Source organism: Lynx canadensis, chromosome X, assembly GCF_007474595.2.
Source record: "Lynx canadensis isolate LIC74 chromosome X, mLynCan4.pri.v2, whole genome shotgun sequence".
In the NCBI taxonomy this organism is placed as follows: Eukaryota; Metazoa; Chordata; class Mammalia; order Carnivora; family Felidae; genus Lynx; species Lynx canadensis.
The window spans coordinates 47,461,235-47,486,345 of record NC_044321.2 but is presented as its reverse complement, the minus strand read 5'-3'; the positions used below and the strand labels follow the sequence as shown (position 1 = coordinate 47,486,345).

Genomic DNA, 25,111 nt, shown 5'->3' with positions numbered 1-25,111 from the left:
CATTTAAAAAGTTTTAACAAAAAGAAAGTTGAGGGTGGTGTGCTTGAATGTTTCTTAGTTAAAAGAAACCAGGTGACAGGAATTATTAACTCTCTCTTATGTAAGGTTGGTAGAGAAAATAGTTGAAGTGCAGAGAAGTTTTTAGGGGTCAGAACCAAGGGCACGTCTCCTAAGCAAAGTCAGAGCCATCTGCAATGCAACAACGATATAGCAAGGGAATCTTGCACTCTTTAGGAAGTTCTGCCTAGGGGATCCTCTGTCTCTGGGGATCCATTACCCTGGGACAGGGCATGGCAATCTTTCCATAGTTGTCCACCAAATACCATACTCTGTTCGTTGCTGTGCCAGTGGTAGAACAGGTGTTGAGACAAGTTCCCCAATTTGTGTGCATGTGAGTGTGTATGTATGTGTGTTTGTGTGTGTGTGTGTGTGTGTGTGTGTGTGTAGATGTGATGGGTCCTCTCTGGAAAGAGGAGGTGAGAAGCTGTCCCATTCTACAGAAACTATATTTGAAAAACAAAAAATAGGGGCGCCTGGGTGGCGCAGTCGGTTAAGCGTCCGACTTCAGCCAGGTCACGATCTCGCGGTCCAGGAGTTCGAGCCCCGCGTCAGGCTCTGGGCTGATGGCTCAGAGCCTGGAGCCTGTTTCCGATTCTGTGTCTCCCTCTCTCTCTGCCCCTCCCCCGTTCATGCTCTGTCTCTCTCTGTCCCCAAAAAAATAAATAAAACGTTGAAAAAAAAAAAAAAGAAAAACAAAAAATAGAGAAGTGTGCAGTGAACAAGGTGTGCTATTATTTTCTCATCTTTTATTAAACATACAACATAGACACATGACAACAATTTGTGGAAACAAAAAAAAAAAAGAGGAAAGAAAGTCAATGTTATCTCATCGCCATAAAGCTCCACTGTTTGTTCTGCAATATATTTGCTCCCCTCTTATGGTCTGTGCATATGCATGTTTTCGATGACTAAGATCATACCATAAATAGGATTTTATGTCCTGGTTTTTTGACTTGACTTTGATTTATGAACGTAGGCATATGAATCCTCATAAAGGTACAAAAATTGAATTGTACTTGCCCACGCACTAATCAGACTGCGGTTTTCAAGATGACAAAATTAGATGTAATCAGACCTGTCCCTGAAAATCCAGAGAATTTGATCTACATAGGTCTGATTGTCTCTGATGGTAGATGGGAGGAGCCCCAAGTCTTAATCACTGGCACACTGTGAGACAGGGGCTAGCAGGAGGAGAGGAAAAGAGGATTGTCTAGGGTCACCACTTAACACTGGAGTCACTTGTCCTTTTCACCACCCAACTCATACAGAGTGGGCCAACCCTGCTCCTGGGCACTCAAGATCATTAAAAATGGAGCTGCAATAGGATAAATCCTAATGAAGAATCAGGGAAGCAACTGAAAGCCGAAGAGGCTCTATCTTGATTTCCAGAACCCCTGCCACCTCTAAATGAGAGCCTGCATGGGAAAGAAACCTTGAGACCACATACATGCAAAGATGATATTCAAAATAATTTAAAAACAGTTACAGTCATTTAAATGAAAAAAAAACCTACTGATGATAAAACTAACACACAATAGAGCTTGTGGCTTGACACCCCACTTTATTAAAGTATATAGACATTGCTTGATATGATTTCTAAACTCTTTTGCAGCTCTGTCACTATAGGGAGCCCATCAAGGTCCACATGTCCTTCCTATTTTCATTATTTCGGTGTCTAGTTTTCCAGAATGTTAATTCTCTCTGCTGGTTATTTGAAGTAAGGTGTAAACATAAAGTTTATTGGGAAAAGACTTTTGAATATTTACTGTAATGTCTCTGTGGACCAGACAGAGATCATTGAACATGATGACTTACCACCAAAGTAAAACATTTGGGAGATTATATGACAGGTTGGCTAAAATCCCAGACTTTCTCCTTAGCTTTACACTGGTAACATCCTTTCAAATTCCAATAAGTTTTCATCTGTGTAGTTTCTCATTAACTCCATTCTCTCAAGCACAGACAATAAAGTTTGGTAAATTATTTCAGATGGTGTTCCTTCCAAATTTCATATTTTAAGTAAAATTTTACAAAGCTTTTCCGGTTGAAACAGTGGAAGGGTAGGGGCACCTGGTTGACTCAGTCAGTAGAACATGCAAATCTTGATTTCAGGGTCGTGAGTGGTTGTAAAGCTTACTTAAAAAGCTTACTTAAAAAGAACAAAAAGAAAGAGCCTGCTGAGAAACAGTGGAAGGGTGACCCACTGACTGGTTGGCTCAGGGGTATCCCAATTTTAGTGCTAAAAATCCTGTGCCCTGGGAAACCTCTCTCTAGGGCATAAAAAGTCCTGGTTTTCACACATGAATGCAGAAGGTTGGGGGGAAAGTACAGAACTCTTATGGTGGCCCCCACAACTGGGGATGAAAGCAACAGTGCTTTTAGTGTCAAATGGACACCACATGGATTACAGCTTTCCCTAGTTGCTGTGGCTGTTTTGCCCCCTGACTGTTGATATTGACAACCATACTTTGGGGTTCACAGTAGTGATCATGAATTTTGCATCACCTTGTGTGATGTGAGTTGAGTGCAACTTAAGCGTGTTGTAATCCTGAGCTTTGAGTCCCTAGCCTGGCACTCAGGAGACACTTAGGAAATGGCTACTGAACAAATTTTCAGGCATTTGTCCCACTGATAGATACACAGATGTGTGAAATGATGTTGTACAAGTGTATTCTTTGCAGCATGACTGCATGCAAAAAGAAGTAATAACCAAAATATGTACACAAAGGAATTGGTTAAAATTATCAAAGTCAGAGATTTATGCAATCATTGGAATATAAATCATCTCATGATGTTCTTATTTTAAAAACTCTAATTTTCATATTGCATTTAAAATTGCAATGTTGGGTCACTTGGGTGGCTCAGGTGGTTAAACATCCAACTCTTGATTTTGGTTTAGGTCATGATTTCATGGTTCATGGGTCAAGCCCCGCATTGGTGTCTGCACTGACAGCATAGAACTTGCTTGGGATTCTCTCTCCTCCCTCTCTCTGCTCCTCCCTGACTTGCACTCACTCTCTTTCAAAGTAAATAAATAAAAACTTAAATAAAATGTGTTGTTAAATATTGTATATATTTATTATGAAGTATATGATTGATATACATATTAAAATTATTATGGTCAATCTTATTAATACATTATTTCCTCAAACAGGTACCATTTTTGTGTGTGATTTGAATACCTCAATTTTACCTTCTTAGCAATAGTTTAGTATTCTATACAGTATCATTAACTATATTTTTCTTGTAAAGTAGGTCATAAGACATACATCCTATACAAACTGAAAGTTTTTGATTCATTTTGTTCTGATGTGGAATGCTTTCTAGGATGTACTGTTAGTTTAAGAAACCCTGGGAAGTACAATATTTATATTATTGATGAAATTTGTGTTAAACACGAACTAGATAGTACCCATTTAGGTTTGTATTTGGACAGAATATTTCTGGAAGTATATACATGAAGCTAGGAATAGTGGTTGTCTCTGGCAGGATGAAGGTTAAGTCTGAGGTCAGGAGAAGGAGGGAAACATTTCATTATATACAGTTTTGTACTTTTTGAATTTTCTTTCATATGCATATATCTGTTCAAAATATCAGTTTAAAAATTAAAATAAATCACTCCTTCCTAAAATTATATAATTTGTGGATTTAATATTAGATACATACATTGTTTCATGTTTTACAGATTATTATACTGTTCAAAGATGATATAGACTACTTTATTTTTTTCACAATACTATGAGATGGGCCAGGTGGTAGTTCATTTTTATATCTCTTTTATTATCCAAGAGATAAAAGTTGGGTAATAATCCAAAACTGGTAGTCTCTTGATTCTGTATGTGTTTTTTTTTTATAATCTAAGAATCTTAGCATTTTAGATATCAAAATAATGTACCCATTTACAACTTCAAAAAGAATTAAGAGTGACACCTGGGTGGCTCAGTGGGTTAAGCGTCCAACTTTGGCTCAGGTCATGATCTCATGGTTTGTGAGTAAGCCTGGCATTGGGCTCGTGCTGACAGCTCAGAGCCTGGAGCCTGCTTCAGATTCTGTGTCTCCCTCTTTCTCTGTCCTTTTCCCACTTGCCCTCTGTTTCTTTCTCTCTCTCAAATATAAAAAATAAACATTAAAAAAAAGAATGAAGAACTGAAAAGAAAAATGTATCAATATAAAAGCCAATGTATTCAATACTAGTACCACTTATATAATTAAGGTTAGTGGGAAAGTAGTAACTTGTAAAGCACTGAGTACTTGATAAAGAATGGAAAGTACAACTGCACCGGCTACCAGGAGACAGGTCAAACCTGTAGTCAATAAGTGCCTTTGATTTTCTCAGATATCACTACAATTGGATGCCAATTTAGCAGGCATAAGCCCCTCCTTCAGAAACTTTTCATAGTGAGACCTGAGGAGACTCTCCGTTAGAGTTCCAGCATCCTTGTCCCTCCCCTACTGGGACATGCAGTCTGTTGGCTTCTTCAGTGAACAAGGTTTCCTTACTCCCTCACACAGATACTCAGTAATTTACTAAACTGAGCCACATGCTCCAATTATATTCTACCATCCAAAGAGCATATACCATATGATTTCACTCATATGTGGAATTTAAGAAACAAAACAAACAGGTATAGGGGAAAAAAGGCAAACCAAGAAACAAACTTTTTAAAGTTTTATTTATTTATTTTGAGAGAGCAGAGCACAAGCAGGGGAGGGGCAGAGAGAGAGGGAGGGGGGCAAAGGATCCAAAGTGGGTTCTGTTCTGACAGCAGAGAGCCTGACACGGGGCTCAAACTCAATAACCGTGAGATCATGACCTGAGCTGAAGTCGGACACTTAACCTACTGAGCCACCCAGGTGCCCCCAGACTCTTAATTATAGAGAACAAACTGATGGTTATTAGAGGGGAGGTATGTAGGTGATGGGTTAGATAGGTGATGAGGATTATGATTGAACTTGTGATGAGCTCTGTGAGTTGTATGTAAGTGCGAAATCACTAAATTGTACACCTGAAAACTAATAGTACATTGTATGTTAAATAAATTGAATTTAAATAAAAACTTAATAAGAACAAAGTAAAACAAAGACCTGAAGCAAATAAATAAGAAGAAAGAACATAGCTCTGTGTCAAAATTTCTGGAGGCTCCAGGGCTAGCAGTCCCATCTTACCTGTGTGATCTGAAGTCAATGTGAAATGATCCCTCCATTTTCCCACCTTTAAGGTATGGATAGCAATATCTACCTCACATCACAAGTGATAAGATACATTTTAATGGGTACAGAGAGAAGAGCACATAATATGCACTTAATAGTTTGTTTGTAATAGCGTTTTATGAAAGGAGAGAAGGTTAGCACTCCCCTTGACAAGGATGAAAGAGGCCCTCAGGCCTGACAACATGCATACAATTAAGGCACTGCCACCTATTATTTCGTGGCATCTCACCAACGTTTTTGGGTTACATTAATTTTGTAGTATATTTTATTAATCCAATATATCTACAGTATTATTTCAACATGTAACCAATGTAAAAAAATAAATAAATGGTTTGTAATAAATTTGTCCACTAAGCAAACAAGGTAGTTAGGGCATTATGAAGCAAGAACAGTCAGAATATGGAATGCATAGAGGTCTACGCATATACAGGGAAAAGGCCTATGCCTTTATTTTCACTTACCTTTAACTTAATTTGAGCATGTCTTTCAATTACTAACCTAGGCAAGGAACCACAATAATGTCACCAATAAAGACTTTCATCACATTACATTTGTTTCACATTTCTTAAAGTATCATTTATGCTTATCACTTTGAAATTATGATAGTTATGTGCTCGCTTCGGCAGCACATATACTAAAATTGAAATTATGATAGTTATGTCTATCACTAGATTTTTATTTAATGTATTAATAAATAAGCATATATGTTATCAAATTACAATCTTTTTTTAAAAAATCAAAACCATATTTCAATATAATAAATTTCAGTTATAATTATATTCATTTAATTTTATGCATTTATAAAAATATTATTCTCTTAAGGGAGCTACAGGCTACATCTAGCTGCCAAAGGGACCCAAGGTGCAAAAAATTTGAGAATGTCTGTGCTAGGAAGTGTTTTGAAGTGAGAACCTATGGGGAAGGAAAGGGATTGAGCTGACATACTGAATGTTTTCATATATGTTATCTCACAGACAGGGACAATAGAGAGGCTTCCATGGTTGAAGCACTGGAGTCATGGAGGGCAGAAAGTGAAGAAGAGGTTGGACATCACAAAAAACAACAGGTGTTGGCGAGGATATGAAGAAAGGGAAACCTTCTTACATTGTTGGTGGGAACACAAACTGGTGCAGTCACTCTGGAGAGCAGTATGGAGTTTCCTCAAAAAGTTAAAAATGGAACTACCCTATGATCCAACAATTGCACTACTAGGTATTTACCCAAAAGATACAAAAATACAGATGTGAAGGGGTATATGCACCCCAATGGTTATAGCAGTATTATCAACAATAGCCAAGCTATGGAAAGATCCCAAATGTCTATCAATAGATGAATGGATAAAAAAGATGTGGTATGTAATACGCATACACACACAATGGAATATTACTCAACCATCAAAAAGAATGAAGTCTTGCCATTTGCAACGACATGGATTGAGCTACAGTGGATTATGGTAAGCGAAATAAGTTAGTCAGAGAAAGACAAATACCACATGGTTTCACTCATATGTGGAATTTAAGAAACAAAACAGATGAACATATAGAGGGGGAGACAGAGGGAAACAAACCATAAGACACTCTTAAAGACAGAGAACTGAGGGTTGATGGAGGGAGGTGGGTGCAGGATGGGATAGACGAGGGATGGGTACTAAGGAGGGCACTTGTTATGATGAGCACTGGGTATTGCATGTAATTGATGAATCACTGAATTCTACTCCTGAAACCAATACTGCACTGTATGTTAACTAACTAGAATTTAAATAAAAATTTGAGGGGCACCTAGGTGGTTCAGTCAGTTAAGCATCCAACTCTTGATTTCAGCCCAGGTCATGATCTCACAGTTCAAGTTCAAGCTCCACATCCGGCTCCACACTGACACTGCAGAGCCTGCTTGGGATTTTCTCTCTTTCTCTGTCTCTCTCTCTCTCTCTCCCCCTCTCTCTCTCTTTCTCTCTAAAATAAAATAAATAAACCTAAAAATATTTTTTAAAAAATTGAAAAAAACCCATAATAATAACAAAAAACATAATAACAAGAAAAAAGATGAGGCTGGACATATTTATGGGTAGGAAAAGTTGGAGTAAGTTAGAAATTTTCCATTTTAAAAAACCAAGCAGCTACAGGGAGTCACCATGGGTCTGTGGGCAGGAGAATGCACACAGCAGTGTTGTTTGAAGCTGTTGCTTTGGAAGGCTGGAGGTGGACCAGCTAGGAGCTGAGGCACAGGGAAGAAAGGGAGCAGAAGAAGGGATACAAAAGAAAAGGGGGCAAATGGCTGGCAGACAATGTGGGTCCCAAAAGACCTGAACCCAATCCACAGCACTCTTCCTGCAAACCTAGTTAGGGGCAGGCAATGGCTACAAATCTGCCTTTTGGAATGCTGGCCTCAAAGAAGTGAGGTGATTGAAAAGAGGCCCAGATTGGGAGAAATATTCTTTCTTTCTTTTTGAAAGGCTTGTTTTAAAAGTCCTGGGGCACCAGGAGTACAGAAGCAGGCTTTTTGCAGATATCTCTCTTTTCTATTCTACTCACCCCCAGATACTACAGCATCTTCTGTGGTCAGAAAAAAAAAACAAAAACAAAACAACAACAACAACAAAAAAAAAAAACAAGAGATGCCAATAACCCTGGGAAACCAGCCACATTGGAAAAGTTTCCTGTTACTAAGGTCTTGACCTATGGGTTTTTATACAATAACCCACAACAGTTGTTTTCAAAGTCCAGTCCCCATACCAACAGCATCAACATTCTGCACCAGCATTAGCTAGTCAATTGTCAAAAACAAACTACTGGGCCTCATCCTAGTTACACAGCTAGAAAATGAGTCAGCATTTCCATCTAGGTCTGCTATCCCAGAAATAAGCCAAGTCTTTTGTTAGCCATGGGTGAGCAAATGCCCTTACCTAGGGGAAAAAAAATTCCTTCATAAATTAGTCTATAGTTCTAAAGAGCTTTTCTTCCAGGTACTTGTACATGATTGAGATTTGAATATGCTTTCCAGTTCCACTTCAACAGGACACCTTTCTTTGTAGGTGGTCTCTTCATGACAAAGGGGTGAGGGGCTAGGGCAGGGTCCAAACTGAGGGACCTCTTTAGAGAGGATCCTCTTTAAAGAGGCTGGGTCCAGAAGGGCTCTGTCTATAAAGTGCTGCTGTATTCTGAGGGACACCCTCCAGATCTGGGGGGGTCAGAGAAGACCTCCTGGAGGAGGGAACATTTGAACTAGGTGTAAAACAGGGGGTAATCTGGAGGGACACTGGATCCTTGGAGATGGGTCCAGAACAAAGTCAACTCTGGGGATGGAACTGGGGTAGGACCTCTGGGGTTACTTCATGGAACCCTGATGAGCTACCCTCTCTTCCCATTTTAACTAACCCTCAAGGATTTATTGTCAAGAAGTGGATCAAAATCATAAGGTTTGGTATGGATGGAATAGGCAAGTATGGGGGTGGGTGGGCAATGACTGGCTGTTCTTCGGGTAAGGGTGGCACTGCTGGGACTTCCAAGAAGGTAAGCTCCCTCCTTACCTCACTCTAGATTTCTGTCAAAGGAGGAATGCACAAGAGAAAGGGTAATTCAGATGGAGGAAAAGAAGTGAGGGAGATAGAAAGGACTTCCCTATAAGCCACCAGAGGTTTTCACCTTCCTCTGTGCCACTCAACCACTCACCAGCAGGAGGGCATGTCATTGCCTCTGATACTGCTTCCCCTCAAAGTCCTCCTGAGTACCCACTGGTGACTCCATTTCTGCTTCTCTCACCTACTGCTTCCTTGTATGTATGCTCTTCCACCCTCTGGTGCAATCTGTCTAAATCCCAAGTCAAAATCTTTAACATTTATACAAGGCCAATTTCCATGATGTTGGAAAACCCTGATACCCTTGCTTAAAAGTCCTTTGTAAACTCCATAGGAAGACAAACTAATTTGCCAAAAGGCACCTCAGTTTGAACAGGTCATCCCATCTCCTGAGGCTCCTCTAATGCAGCTTAGCTGCATCCAGAGAAATGGAAAAGACTAGCCAGAAAACAGTAAGCCTCCCCTCTCTGGTGTGAAGTCATGGCAGTTAAAGTCTTTCCAGTCAGCCACACGGCCATTAATCTGACTTGGGGGCCAAGTATCTGTGAACCGGAAGCCTCATTAGGATTTCTGCTAAGTTGCCATGAATTTATGGTAAGAACTGCTAAAAGGTCAAATCAACCTTTTTCTTACTCAGGGAAACTGAATTGTAGAAGTGATATATAGCTTGCTTAAGGTTACAAACAAAGCTAATAATGGTGGGAAAGTATAAGAGCATTGCTCTCTTGTCTCCCAGGCAAATGTTCCTACAAACATATTCATCTGAAGACTAACTCTTATTTGAACCTCTCAACCTATAGTCACTTTGGGCTACAGGACAGTTATGGTGGTTCTTTTTTCCAAGATCATGGTGATCTGTGCTCACTCTGGAAATTCATACAGATTGCTGAATCTCTTTGATGTCCTAAAATCACTGACATTCTTTTGGGAAGGCACCTACAAGATACCAATCCTGAGCCTGAGAGAACTGAATCCTTATCCTGAGGTTGAGAAAGGAGGTGCATGACTGTCCCAGAAAGATTAAAGGTAGCATTAAATATCTTCAATGATAAGCAGGAATATTCTATGGATAGGGCAGGAAGGGCAACAAGCCCCAGAGATAGCAGCTTTCACAGAGGTTGTGGCCTTGGATGCTGTATCTATTAAAGGGAAGACAAAATCTGGAGGACACAAATCGTTTTATTCTGTATTTCTCACAGCACAATTTAGCACAGTAATACAGTTATGGGATCTGTTCATGTACACTTGTTAAGTGTGTGTTCATATACATGAACTGGTTAGGAGGGATAATTCAGTGAACTGAGCAATAACTTTGAGAGAATTTGGAAAGACAGTGTTCTCCTTTTCTGTATTCTAAGTACCAGGCATTGTGCTATAGGCAGATTTTAAGATGTGGACTGAGAAACAGGTGTGAAAGAAACAGGTGACTTAAGGAACTTTTACTTTATATATACTATGATTTAGTGTTCATAACAGGTTAGGATTATTATTCCCATTTTTGTTTAACAGATGACATAACTAAGGCTCAGGGAAATCAGGTGTTTTATCTGAGCTCACAAAGCTAGCAAGTGCTTGGGATCTCCTATCTAGGGCTTGAAGCCCTTATGCTTCCTCTCACCACACTCCAGAATAATACTCCTCTCTCCAGTTAATTCCCAGAGATCAATTTTTGATGGTTCCCTGAGGGATTCATGCCAGAGAGTTGCCCTTCCTACAACCCCAACCGTCACCCCAATGAATTTTTTTTTATCTTTGGAGTCCGGGCCTGGAGCCAGGTGAGACCAGAACCTCCATTTCAGGGGCTTTCTCTAGAATCCGTCGCTGTGGTTACCTCCAGTATAATCTGTTTCAGGAAGAGGTCTGACCAAACCGGACAGCGGTGCCATTCATCACTGCAGGAGGGCAGAATCCGGGGCTGGGGGCCACACGTCGAGAGGGGAGGGGCCAGGGGGCGGCCCCCTTGTGACCAGCCCTGAGGAGAGGTCAGGAGAGAACGTTGGCTGAGGAGCGCCTGTACAGCAGCAGCTGCTGACGTTCTGTATCACGCGCCTGTGGCCCAAGGTAACCCAGACCTATAAGCAAACAGCGGAGCCGGGGGTGTTGCGGGGACGAAGGCGGGAAGGGGCAGAGATCTTGGGGGTCGAACACTGAAGACAGGGGCGATGAACGCGTGGAGGGCGTGAGAGAGTCCGAATTCTCGGAGGAATAGGGAATGAAGGTGCTGAAGCAAGAAACGAAGTGTGAGAAGGAACACAAGCGCGAAAAGAGCGTGAGAGGGCGCAAGAGTTTGGCTGACCAAAAGACAGTGCCCTTGGAGGTAGCGGCAAGGGTGGAACATACCCAGCCCCAGCAGCATAGGTAAGGTGGGAGGAGCTCCATTCCAGGGAGGAGGAGGACACTTTCTTTCCCTGAGCCCATTTTCCATAGGTGGTCCCCTTTTAGCAATCTTCAAGGTAAATTTTGACCCCAGTGAGTTTTTAGAATAAAAGGAAAGAACGTCAGAGGAAGCTATGCCAAAGTGAGGCTGCGCAAAGCGCAGGAAAGTCAGTTAGAGGGTGGCGCCTTTTTTCAAAGAAGATTCCATCTCCTCCCTAAAGCTCAGGCCGTACCACACCCCACCTCCACGTTTTCCTCCCTCTGTCCTCCTCCCTTTCCCCCACCCCAGCCCCCCACTCCCAGCACGATCGGATCGCTTTTAAACCAGGTAACTGCTTCTGTCTCCTCAGCAGCTCCGGGAGCCCCTGAGTAGAGGGGGTGGAGCCCGCATTGGTCTCTGGCGGAGCTCATGGTGGGAGGGGTCCTGAGGGCGCTAATGGCGCGCCGCCGCCATGATGCTGGCCAGATCATTCACAGAAATCCCTGTCTCATTCCATCTACAGTCGCAGCTCCATTCCAGACCTTTCTTCTCAGGCCGGGCGGTGAGCTGATGGCCCAAGTTCGGGAAACTTCCTTGTCTTCCAGCTCTTTGGTCCGCTAGAGCTCGGGCGGTGGGGGAGGAGCCTCGCCCGAGGAGGCGGCTGAAAAGGCGGGGAAAATGGAGAAGGAGGCGGTGGGGGAGGCAAAGATGTGTTCAGGCCAGGGAGCTGAGGAGGTGAAGCTGGAGCCTTTACAAGAGCGTAAGCCTGCTTCGGAGGAGAACTTGACGTGGAGTGACAGCGGCGGCGATAAGGAGGTGCTCCCTTCAACCCCACCTCGCTGTTACAGCAGCTCTTCGCCCCTTTGCCCGCGCCGCAAGCCCCGCCCTCGGCCCCAGCCCCGGGTCCGGGCCCGAGCCCTGCCCGGGCCCTCGGCCCCACCCCAGCCTCCAGCCCATCCTCACCCTCAGCTTCTGACCCGGCCCCAGTCCTGGCGCAGATCGCGGCGTAGATCCCGGCCTGGGTCTAGGCCCCAGAAGCTGCAAAGCTGTTCTCCTGACCTAGGTGGCTCTGCGGATCGAGGTGGCCTAGGGGACTGGTTGCTGGAGGTGGAGTTTGATCAGGGTCCTACAGGCTGCTCTCATGTGGAGAGCTTTAAAGTGGCTAAGAACTGGAGGAAGAACCTGCGGTTGATCTACCAGCGTTTCGTTTGGAGTGGGACCCCAGAAACTAGGAAACGTAAGGCAAAGTCGTGCTTCTGTCATGTATGTAGTACCCATATGAACAGACTCCACTCTTGTCTCTCCTGTGTCTTTTTTGGCTGCTTTACTGAGAAACATATTCACAAACATGCAGAAACAAAACAGCATAATTTAGCTGTAGACCTCTATCATGGGGTTATATATTGCTTTATGTGTAAGGATTATGTATATGACAAAGACATAGAACAGATTGCCAAAGAAACAAAAGAGAAAATTCTGAAATTACTAACTTCCATCTCAACAGATGTTTCTCAACAACAGTGTATGACATCAGGTGTTGAAGAGAAACATTCAACCTGTGAGTCAAAGGAACAGGAGCCAAAATTGGTGAAACCCAAGAAAAAGAGGAGGAAAAAGTCAGTCTGTACTGTAGGCCTGAGAGGGCTAATCAATCTTGGGAACACGTGCTTTATGAATTGTATTGTCCAGGCACTTACCCATATTCCTTTATTGAAAGATTTCTTTCTCTCTGACAAGCATAAATGTGTAATGACAAGCCCCAGCTTGTGTCTTGTCTGTGAAATGTCTTCTCTTTTTCATGCAATGTACTCTGGGAGCCGAACTCCTCACATTCCTTATAAGTTATTGCATCTAATATGGATTCATGCAGAACACTTAGCAGGATATAGGCAGCAGGATGCCCATGAGTTCCTTATCGCAATATTAGATGTGCTGCATAGACACAGCAAAGATGATAGTGTTGGGCAGGAGGCCAATAACCCCAACTGCTGTAACTGCATCATAGACCAAATCTTTACAGGTGGCTTGCAGTCAGATGTCACATGTCAAGCTTGCCATAGTGTCTCTACCACAATAGACCCATGCTGGGACATCAGTTTGGACTTGCCTGGCTCTTGTGCCACATTCAGTTCCCAGAGTCCAGAGGGAGCTGACAGCACAGTGAGTAGGGATGACCACATACCAGGTATTCCCTCACTCACAGATTGCCTACAGTGGTTTACAAGGCCAGAGTACCTAGGAAGCAGTGCCAAAATCAAATGCAGTAGTTGCCAAAGCTATCAGGAATCTACCAAACAACTCACGATGAAGAAATTACCTATCGTGGCCTGTTTTCATCTCAAGCGATTTGAACATGTAGGTAAACAGAGGCGAAAGATTAATACTTTTATCTCCTTTCCCTTGGAGCTGGATATGACTCCATTTTTGGCCTCCACTAAGGACAGCAGAATGAAGGAAGACCAGCCACCAACAGATTGTACACCCAATGAGAATAAGTATTCCTTGTTTGCAGTGATTAATCACCATGGAACTTTGGAAAGTGGACACTATACCAGCTTTATCCGGCAACAAAAGGACCAATGGTTTAGCTGTGATGATGCCATCATCACCAAGGCTACCATTGAGGACTTACTCTACAGTGAAGGGTATTTACTGTTCTATCACAAACAGGGTCTAGAGAAAGAATAGTCTTACAAGACACTTACCAGAAAAAAAAAAGGAAATGAATATACAAGGATCCTGAAATGACACATAAACCTACCTGGAATGGACAATGACAATACCCATACAACAACAAGCACCTCTTGAAGTTTCGCAAAAACCTACCTGGCATTGACAATGACAAATAGCACCTATATGACAAGTAGCACCTTGATATAAAGAACCTATTTTACCATGGTTTATGGGTCTGTAAGAGGAAAAAAAAAAATACTAACTAGTGACCATTCAGCCTTAAGAAATGGGAGGGGGGGAAGAGGTTGAAAATGGTCACATAAAGCATAATTAAATGAACAGATTGTTTTAGATGGGGAGAGTGGGAATGGAGATGTTCTGCCACTGCTGTATGTCATTTGTTTCTACAAAAATACCATGTGAAATCAGGGAGTATTTGTACATCAACAAAAAGTTTCACAATTGGTATTCTAGCTGTGGCTGATTAGTCAAATGGTTTGAAAAAAAGAATATTGAAAAAAAAATTTTAAAGCCTTACAAGAAAATATTTAAAAAGAAGAAAACTTTTTTTTTAATTTTAAAAGAAAATGTTTCTAAATGTTGAAAAATTTAAGTTAAATATTTTAAAAGAAATGTTTTAAAATTTAAGTTTTTTTAATTTAAAATTTCAAAATTATTTAAGGCTTAAAAATACATTTTTCTTAGTTTAGAAAAGGTAAAATGAATAAAACAAGGACAAAGATAAAAAATGAAAGTTTACAAAAAAGTTAAAGTGAAATTTAAAGTTTTAGAAGAAAGGGGAATGGAGCTCTTAAAAGTTAAATAAAATGTTTACATTAAACATTTTAAATTAGACCATAAAATACACGTGTTGAAAAATGAGAAGCTAGCAAAATTCACAAAGAGCTTAAGAAATAAAATTTCCAAAAATATAGAATAGGATGAAAATTCAAATTTAAGTTTACAGAAATATTTTAAAGGAAGAAAATTTAGAACAAGACAAGAAGACAAAATTAACTTTTTTTAATTAACAAAAATTAGGGATGCCTGGGTGGCTGTTGGTTAGGCATCTGACTCTTGATTTCAGCTCAGGTCACGATTTCACAGTTCGTGGGATTGAGCCCCAAGTCAGGCCCTGCACTGACAGTACAGAGCCTGCTTGGTATTCTCTCTCTCTCTCTCTCTCTCTGCCCCTTCCCCACTTGTTTTTTTCCTCTCTCTCTCTCTCTCAAAATAAATAAATATACAGTAAAAATTTTGAAAGGGAAAAAAATAGAGAAAAAGGAATTTTTAAGATATATGAATAACCTTAAGGAAGTCCAATTTGAGAGATTTAAATAAAAACTAAATAAAAAGGATTAAAATTTTTTAAATGTAAATAAAAATAAATTTAAAACATTTTAAATAGAAAAAAACAGTAAAATTTAAAAAAACAAGTTTATTTATTTTTTTTCAACGTTTTTATTTATTTTTGGGACAGAGAGAGACAGAGCATGAACGGGGGAGGGGCAGAGAGAGAGGGAGACACAGAATCGGAAACAGACTCCAGGCTCTGAGCCATCAGCCCAGAGCCTGACGCGGGGCTCGAACTCACGGACCGCGAGATTGTGACCTGGCTGAAGTCGGACGCTTAACCGACTGCGCCACCCAGGCGCCCCAAAACAAGTTTATTTTTAATTTAAACATTAAAATGCATACGGGTATGAAAAATAAATGGAGATAAGAAAAACAAAACAAAGGGTTTGTGAATATTTTTTGAATATTATGTTGACACATACATAGAATTTGAAAAAAAAATAGTCTTAACCATCATTTTACATCCAATTGTGAGATTGCTGCAAGGCCTGAACTCTAGACTGCCTTCCCCTTTCAGGTTCCACACCCCATCTGATTTTGAAAGAAGTAGAGCTGTTTCTTAGGAAGAATCAACTGCATCTGAAAAAGATGAATAGTAGGGACTCTCTCCCATTTAGAACTGCATTATTCATACAAATTCTTTGGTACTGAAAAGTGGTTCTTGACAATTTAGTGGCTTAGGGATATTAGATCACAATTTAAGCTCTGGCTTTGATGTTCAAGCCCTATGACCTGATTGAGGAAGTGACAGGGACCCATATCTGAGAACATACCATCTTCTGCTCTCCCTCTTCTCTCTCCATAGGGAAACAAGACCTTTAAATTTCTACAGTAGAGTACAGTAGAGCTTTGTACTTGATGGTCCTACTCATTCCTTATTCTCTCTTTTTTTTTTCCTTTTTCTATTATTCATGCCTGGTTCCCTGAACCACTTATTTACCTACATTTCTGAGTGCCAGCCTGTAGGGCTCCTCTGACTGTTTATCTGGTGGCTTCTATTCCTCCTTCAAGACTCAACTCACAGATGACTTCTCTGGAGCCTTTTCTAAATGTTCTACAAAGACACAAATTGGAAAATTGTTCCTCACCCCTCTATCCCTCTCACTGTGCCTCAAAGTACTTTGTCTGTACCTCAGTGATATTCTACTGTGATTCTACTGGAGCTTTGTGATTGTCTGCCCCTCTGTACTGAGCATTCTGCTAACAGGGGGCCAAGCCTTATTCATTTCTGTGTTAATAAATGTTTGTTGAATATGAGGATGAGTTCAGTTATTTGCTCTATTCACCCTCTCAGTAATGTGATCTCACCCATTTTATCCATCAAGCCCTCATTAAGTGCCCTGTGCTGTAATACAGTGTGATCAGGTTTGTATCTTTCCCAAAAACAGTGTATGAAATGCTACTTAGCTGCAGGGGATGGCTTACCAAAGTAGGTGCTCAGTGAGGAATAGCCAGGTTATGTGGAGGGAGTACCAGGAACAATGCAAGAAAAGAGCACAAGTGTGAGAATTGGTCCTGAGAGAGTGGGTGGTGAGGGGGACCAGCAGCTGAAAGTGAGACTGGGTTTTATGGCATGTTTGTGGCAACGCTGTCCATCACCACAGTTTCTCTGAGCTTCCCACAGTGTCTCTCACCTTATGATTGGGTGCCACGCCTCTCCATGGCATACTGCATAAGTTTACCTTCCCAGGATACCATGTATCTCACCATTCCACAATGTTTTATATTACATGGCACACTATAACTGTGACAGAGGAGTGATGTCTGGTGGCTGTTTAGTGAGGAAGGTGTAGGTTGTCTGCTTAGCACTCTAGCCCTTCTTTCATTCTGTGTGGTTTCACTTGGGCTACTGATCACCTTGCTGTGCTCCTCTCACCCCTCCCCAGGATGAACATGTCCCACAGCCTAGACCAAATTAGAGTTCTCAATTCCTCCACTCCTCCACCCACACCCCTTCCACAAGAGCAATTTTGAGGATGGTTATAGGACCTAAACAGGCCCAATCAGAGCCCATTGCTAAATTGAATATGTATAGACACTGGGAGAAAGAAGCTCCCTCTCCATGCTGAAGTCTCTAGGATGACATTAATCTGAGAATTTTAGGGGTTGATATTCATACCATGAGGAGAAAAACAGAATTAGAGATGGGGAGAAAGAACCTAGAGAGCATCATTTGAACTTTGTGGATCCAGCTGTGCCTGAAGTCCCAAAGTTCCCAGCTCTCTGATCCAATAAAATCCTTTGTCTTGCTTAAGCTAGTTTGAGTTGAGATCTCGTCACTTGTAGCCAAGCGTTTTGAACACATCAGACACACTATATGGTTGGGTGGGGGGGGATCCTGTTCCTAGGACCACAAAGGGAGAGAAGGAAGAGAATGATGACCTCAAATGAACTCTGTCATATAAGATTGAGAAACCAGAGTGGGTCCCTGCATGTCTTTAGCTCAGCTATTGACCTCTTCTAGGCTTCAAACTTTACTCACAGCAATGATGTGGCTATTCCCAACTAAAGAAAGAATAAGTCAATAATGTTTCATGGGTACCATGAATAGATAGGCCATGCACTATGGTAACTGCTTTACCTCTAGTATTTCACTGAGTTTACAAAGCAATCCTGGAAGACAATCATTACTGAACATATTTCACAGACTGGGAAAGTGAGACTCAGAATGGAAAAGTGGTTTTCTTAAGTTCACTTTAGTGTTTTAAGTAGTGAGGTCAATATTCAAACCCAGGTCCCCAAAGCTTGTACATAATCCATTACAATTCAGTACAGAAAATTCAAAGATTTTTGTTTGTTTTGCTTTTCCTGATGTTTCTATGGAAGACACAATAGACCAAAATGGCGCAGAAGGCAGACAACCTTTGACAAACCTAGATGACAAACCTGGAGAGTAATCTATCAATTGATAACAAAATTGCCCATATTACAGGTAAATATGTCTCTATGGCAATGGCTGATTAGGATAGTCACATAAGGCTAATTGACTTTCTTAAGGATACACAGGATGGAGGAGGCTAAAATCCTGCTCCATTACTAGATATATAGCTTCACCCAATGTCATATGCTTGACTGAGTTCCGAGACCTGGCTGTAAGATCTAATCTTTTTACCATATGTGAAACCATCATCTCTCTCTATTTACACCAGTTTTCCTTTCTAGCTTCAATGCTGTGACCAGTATGTTGTGTGCCACTTTAATCAGTCACCTTCCCCCTGGTCTTTCCAGAGTGCCCACAATAAATACCAGCCCCTTAACCATAGATCCTTCCCACCTACCTGTGGTCAAGACTACCTGTGGTGGTCTTGCCTATTAGGATATGGTTCCTAGGTGGTACAATACTGATTTGTAATGTCCAATTCTGTTGTTTCCACACTATTTTCAGTTCCTTATCTTGATTCCTTCCAAACACACAATTGTATCTACTCTGGGCCAGAGTTGGAACTACATGTCTGTAAATCCCTCAGGCCAATCACACTATATGGTAGATTCTTAATATGCTGGCTGAATGAATGCATGAATGAATAAACAAAATGAATTCCATCCTACACTTAGCTTTAGTAGTTGACTTTATATCCTATTTTTCTAAGGTTAAAATACTTATAAGAGTGGCTGATTTATCTATGCCACCCACTCCAATACACTTCTATTTCCATCTATTCTCCACACCTTCCCTCTAGTTTAGAGGAAAAGGAATCCTGTTTTCTTTTGGATGCTGCACCACCATCCTCCTCTGACCCATTCCTGACTGCCAAGAGGCCTTACTCCCACACTCTTCCCTCTATGCCAGCAACTGTCATGATTTTTCTAGACATATAGCAAATAGACATCCTAGATTTTCTACGATGGTTCTTCAAAAACTTCTCCTCATTATCCCTATAATACATAAGAAGTGTTCCTCAGTTGCCAGTGCTTCCTCCTGGGGTATATATTGTCACCAGAAGAAATTAAAAACATATTGTAAGGTTTTGATTTGAGGTTCTTGTTTAAAACAAAAGTTCATAAATTTCACATGATGCTGCTGTCCCTGATATTATTTCTTTTTCCTTTCACTTCCAAGCTATTCTACATGTGTTTATCTTACATCATTGCCACATACTCATCTCCTACATCACTTTTAGTTCCCCACATAGCTTCTGCCTATACCATTCTTAAAATTACTCTTGCTTAAGTACAAAGCAACTTATTTTTTCAGAGTTCTTTATTTTGCTATTTTATCCCATTTGTTAAAGAGATATATGATAATCGAAGACAGTGGGACAACAGACATGGAATATTTGATGTTAAAAATTTCCTCATGGGGCCCCTGGGTGGTTCAGTCAGTTAAGCATCTGACTTCAGCTCAGGTCTTGATCTCAGTTTGTGAGCCCTGCATTGGGCTTTGCACTGACAGTGCAGCACCTGCTTAGGATTCTCTACCCCCTGCCCCTCCCCCACTTGCGCGCGCGCTCTCTCTCTCTCTCTCTCTCACACAAAATAAATAAATAAACTAAAAAAAAACCACTTTACTTGCAAATCCAGGTCATGATTTTGTCATGTTGGCTACCACTCAGGGTAAGTTCCCTTTTTCTTATACCAAGAGGGTATACCAAATCTGAAAAAGGGACTCAGGGTAGGGGTGGAGCAAGTGGAGCTGAGGAAGAGAAAATAAAATATGAGGAAACTGGATTGTGTTTTAAATGTACCAGAGGAGTTGGTGTTTTTAAAGACAGGTGTGAAGTATCATTTTTTTATGCCTTATTGAGAATCTAATCATGCCCTAATTGATCTGCTTTCAGAATGGTATACTTAAAAAGACATACACTTGTATTCTACTTGCAAGCTTATCATTTAAAGCCTTTTTTGGCCACACCTCTAATACAGAATTTAAACTTCCCTATAATTTCTACTTCTTTGTGTTGCAGGAGATGTGATGAGGTAGGCCTAGGCAAGAGGAGAAGATAACTTTGAGACATCAGACATAAACTGAAATCACATCCCAGATCTACCACTTACTAACTGGTGACACTGGGCCAGTAACAGAACCTTGTCCACAGCCCTCCCAGGGCTGTTGGGAGGGCTAAATATAATGTTGTTTACAAGGTATTTAGTATAAAGCAGGGCACACAGTTGGAACTAAAATAAAAGTCATTTTTTGCCCCACTTTACCATGTCCAAATATTCCCTTTGTCCCCCAGGTATTTTTAGAAAATGAGAACTGCTATCTCTCTGGAAGTCTATTTTCATGCAGATAACCAGGGCATCATCACCTAAGTAGACTTCTTTATATAAATCCTCATTGACCAGATCTCTCCTTACCTCACTGAGTTTTTCTTCTTCTGTGCTATAGGCATACCAGTGGGGTCTTTCTTATTGTCAGCTCTACTTGACAAAGAATATGAGAGTTCATATGTTTTTCCCAAAATCATGAAGTCATTAAGAGGGAGAACTGGGGCGCAGAGTACTGAGTCCAAGCCCTTAACCAGGAACTCATTTGATTCCTCTTTTTCTACTGGAACAAGAACCAGGTAATACTCTGAATCCATGAAGTTTATGGATTTATAGAATCTGAGAGTTGGGAGGATCCCTAGAGAGCCTTTAGCCTTCAGTTTTCTCACTGTTTTAAGGATACACTGGCTCAGAAATAGATGGAATGACTTGCTCAAGGTCATAAAGGGGATCAGTGGCAGAGCCAGGAGCAGAACTGAGGTCCTAGAGTACTCTTATTCCATGCCAGACCTTCTGACTGCCAAGTTTCTCTGTAAATATTCTGTCTCCATTGCTATCATATCTCAGAGTCTACATTCTCCTAGGCTGGGTTAGTTCCCTAAAGACAACAATGCCCAGAGAGATCAGTAAATAGGTGACTCTTGCTGTTGCCAACAGAATTCTTTTCAAAGACAAAAAGTGTAACAAGAGCATTAGAAGCCTACCCATAATTCTGGTCTCAGGGAAGCATCATGCAGCAGAGAAATTGTGACTGGACCTGGAATGAGTAAAGCTATATGGTTGGTACTGGGTGAATGGCCTGACATAAAGGGCAACATCCAGTCCTGGAGAGGTTGATGGAATGTGGGGAAGTTGAGTAATTCTTGATAATTGCCTTCTTTGGGACATGATAAATCTGTTTTTGTTAACATGGGTCTCTGTTCTTTTTCCATAATGAGATACAGCTTTTTGGTAAGATGCTTGTTTTATAGGGCTCTTCTTAAGCTAGTAACCTAGAGAAACCTTCCAGCTCATCCCTACATTGCAGACCCAGGCCTTCAAAGAATGACATTTAGCCCTCAAGCCTGGATCACCCTCACCATAGTAAAGAATTGCATCAGTTTCTTGATCAAGCAAGGAAATTTCTTTGTAGAAGAGGCACATTTTGCTGGAAAAAAATGAGGAAAAATGCCCCTCAAATGCAGCCAATGTCTCACCTATATGTTTACCTGCTTCCCTAACACCAAGGCTTCCTGGTCCTCATAACATGGGGCATATTATAACTTCCTGGGAGTCTAAAGAGGTGTTCTTATGCAAGTTACACATCATTTTTGACTCACTTTACCCAAGTAAGAAAATAGGTGGTTTGTTTGGATTGTTCCCAAAATTCCTTACAACCTTTAAAACTCGAGCTATTAGCAATTCTTACCTGTAAACTCATGACAACTTAGGAAGAATCCTAAGAAAAAATAAAATGTGGCATAGTGATTATATTTTTAAAATAAAAAAAATTGTCTTATATTTTAAAGGCTGCATAAGATTCCTGCCCTTGATAATTTTAACCAGTTCCCTTATGATAAATATTGCAGTTATTTCCATTGTAATCAATGCTACAAAGAATACACTTGTACAACATCATTTCACACATCTATGTTTATCAGTAGAACGAATACCTGGAAATTTATTCAAAATCTCTGTTCCCTCCCTTTGTGTTTACTGGATGTTAAGCTGAGGATTGACTGAGACAAACCTTCTCCCTACCATCATGGATCTCACAGTTCAACAAGGGAGACAGATATGTCACCAGGCAAAGAGCCAGGAAAGGACAAGAATAGTATGGAAAAAGATAGGGTATAGCAGGGAGAGACACTAACCACAAAATTTACAGTAATGATACATAAATCACTTTACTTCTGGGGCGCCTGGGTGGCTCAGTCGATTAAACGGCCAACTTCAGCACAGGTCATGATCTCGCGGTTTGTGAGTTCGAGCCCCACGTCGGCTCTGTGCTGACAGCTCAGAGCCTGGAGCCTGCTTCGGATTCTGTGTTTCCTCCTCTCTCTGCCTTTCCCGTGCTTGTTCTCTCTCTCTCTCTCTCTCTCTCTCTCTCTCTCAATAACAACCAAATGTTAAAAAAATTAAAAACAAATAAATCACTTTACTTCTGATGTGATATCAGGGACTTCTTCTCTGGGTCACCCTTATTCCTCTGTCCCTTGTGCCTGGCATAGTGTCTGACTTAACAGGAGGCTCAATTGAGCATTTTGGGAAGGAATAACCAGGCCTTTAGTTCCAGCACCGAGATTAGATTCTGGTCCCAACATCTCTCCTGACTTGCTGTGTGAATGTGGGCAAATCACACAAATGTGGGCCCCTTTCTGTGCCTTTCTTGCCTCATCAATTACATGGAAGGTGCCATAAGCATAAGAGAGTAGCTTAGTGGTTAACACCACAGGCTGTTGATTCAAACCTGGGTTTTTATCCTGATTATCCAGCACTTGCTGTGTGACATTCAACAGGTTACTTAAACACACTCTGCCTTGAATTCTTCGTTTTTAAATGAGACTAACAACCATAGTAGTACCTAACTTTTAGAGTTGTGGAGAGAATTAAATAAATAATAAATATTAAGTGCTCAGGACAGAGCCTGCTACATAGTAAAGGCTAAACATATGTAAGCTCTGTCCTTTCAAAGTGTAAACTTATTTTTATCTCAGGGTCTTTGTATATGTTACTCTACCTGGGGCAGTCTTCCCCCATATTTTGCCTTTTCTTCATTCATATTTCTGCTCAAATATCACCCAGAGAGACGTTCCCTAAGCAGCCATCTAAGGTAGCAAAATCCTTTCAATCTACTTTCCTTTTCCTGGATTTTTTTTGTATTCTTCCTTTCTTTATTATCCACTTCATAATATATATTTACGCCATGTCTTCTTCAATAAAATCAAAGTGGCCCAAGGTACAGGAGGTTTTCTTTTTGCTTACTGCCATATCCTTGGTGCCTAGAAGAAAGCCTCACATGGATTAAGCCTTCAAAATCATCTGTTGACTAAATGAAAAAGTACCTCAAAAAAGTGGTTGCTATTATCTTCTCCATTTTATAAGTGAGATGAAGTTATTTGCTCAATGTCACAAACTAATAGATAGTGGAGCCATAAGACACAAGAGCCCACTCTCAAGTCACAATTTTTTTACACATAATGTAAATGTTAGATGTAAATAGTCCTCAAAAATTATAGCTAAAAGTTGAAATTGCTAAACACACACATTTCACAGACAGTCATGTTCTGTTATGTTAGTGGATCAAATAAGTTAAATTTACAGTCATCAATCATTAACAAATTAAATAATCATCATGTATGAGATACAATCACGGATTTGAGATGATAGAAAACTCAAAAATAATTTATCTGAATGTTCAAAGAACAGATTGAAAAATACTCAGAAAATATCAGATTTTTGAAGAATATCTACTCTATAATAATAAATAATACTTTTTAGCCATGAAATATTAATGGAACTTCAAAAAGATGATGTGTATATCTTTGCAACTTAGACTCATAGTTTTTATTGTAAAGCTTATCTATGGAAATGAAAAGCCAACTTTAAAAAAGTCTTTAAAATAACAAAATAAATTTTTGGGTGACCAATCTTCTTAGAGTGCTAATCTTGGAAACAACCATAGGAGAAATGAAAGCACAATTTAATAAATGATACACATGTATGTTATTATTTTAACACAAGGTATGAAAGATAGATGTTTACTTTCAATGGCATATTATTCTGTTTTTTTTTCCATTTCATAAATGCCATTGTTTAAACAAAACAACAATAAGACTAATTAACAATGGCAAGTAGTAGTAATTAATACCAGGACAAGTTACATAATATTGTATGTGTAAAAATACAATGATACCTCTACAATGCTTTTTTCCTCTGATATAGCAATTTAGCTCTTTTTAAAAACTTTATTGGATTTTTAAATTTTGTTGGCTACATCATTTATTTTTAACATGCACACGTGTTAGATTTTGTTAAAAGAGAACACAAATAAAGCTGGACTAATTATACAGATACTACCTAAATTTAGTGAAAACAGTTAACTTGCTTCATTCTGTCCTACAATATGGTGGAGTATTTTATGCTTTCAGTTTTCTTTTCTACTGATTTTTTCCCTAAAATGCCTGCAGCTTTTAGGATACCCTTTTTTCCCTCTTTTATGTAGTGGTTAAGCAGCATACAAATCTAAAATTTACTTTGACTTGCAATTCTGCTCTTACCAAGTCCCTATTAAACTGATTCCTAGTGTCAATATAGTGTGATGACATCAATATCTTCTCAACAAAACCATCTAAACAAGGATTTTACTTACTATTAAGAGCAGATTTTCGATTTGTAGAAATTGGTTTCTGTATCCGATAATGTCCATCCATTTTCTATTTTAGGTTTGTTTTGTCTGTTAATCATCACATAAATAGTTCATCCTACAGGCTGCCCATGTCTAAAATGTCCAGAATTTCCAAACACTCCAAAGTGCATGCAATGTCTTTGTATGTAAAATTACTTTTTCTCAGGAAAGATGTTTTAAAGCTCAGAAGAAATTTGAAGTTTCTTGAATTGAAGTTGGATTCCATATAAAGTACAATTTTAGTAAAGAAGTCAAAAATTTTCTGTTAAACTTGGCTGCCCTTTGC

General features: G+C 40.2%; 1 protein-coding gene and 1 non-coding gene across 2 annotated transcripts; both read left to right on the top strand.

The window, feature by feature from the left end:
• Positions 1–5,382: 5,382 nt before the first annotated feature.
• LOC115507984 lies at positions 5,383–5,511 on the top strand. Its single transcript, XR_003966893.1, has one exon. It is a non-coding gene; the product is annotated as a U6atac minor spliceosomal RNA (small nuclear RNA).
• A 5,492-nt stretch (positions 5,512–11,003) lies between these two features.
• Positions 11,004–14,410, top strand: USP51 (ubiquitin specific peptidase 51). The gene has a single exon (XM_030306137.1). The coding sequence runs from the start codon at positions 11,880–11,882 to the stop codon at positions 13,887–13,889; it is 2,010 nt and encodes a 669-aa protein (XP_030161997.1). The 5' UTR covers positions 11,004–11,879; the 3' UTR covers positions 13,890–14,410.
• Positions 14,411–25,111: the final 10,701 nt, after the last annotated feature.

Excerpts from the sequence above, each read along its gene's own strand:
- USP51 (XM_030306137.1), top strand. The coding sequence starts at position 11,880 with ATGGAGAAGGAGGCGGTGGGGGAGGCAAAGATGTGTTCAGGCCAGGGA.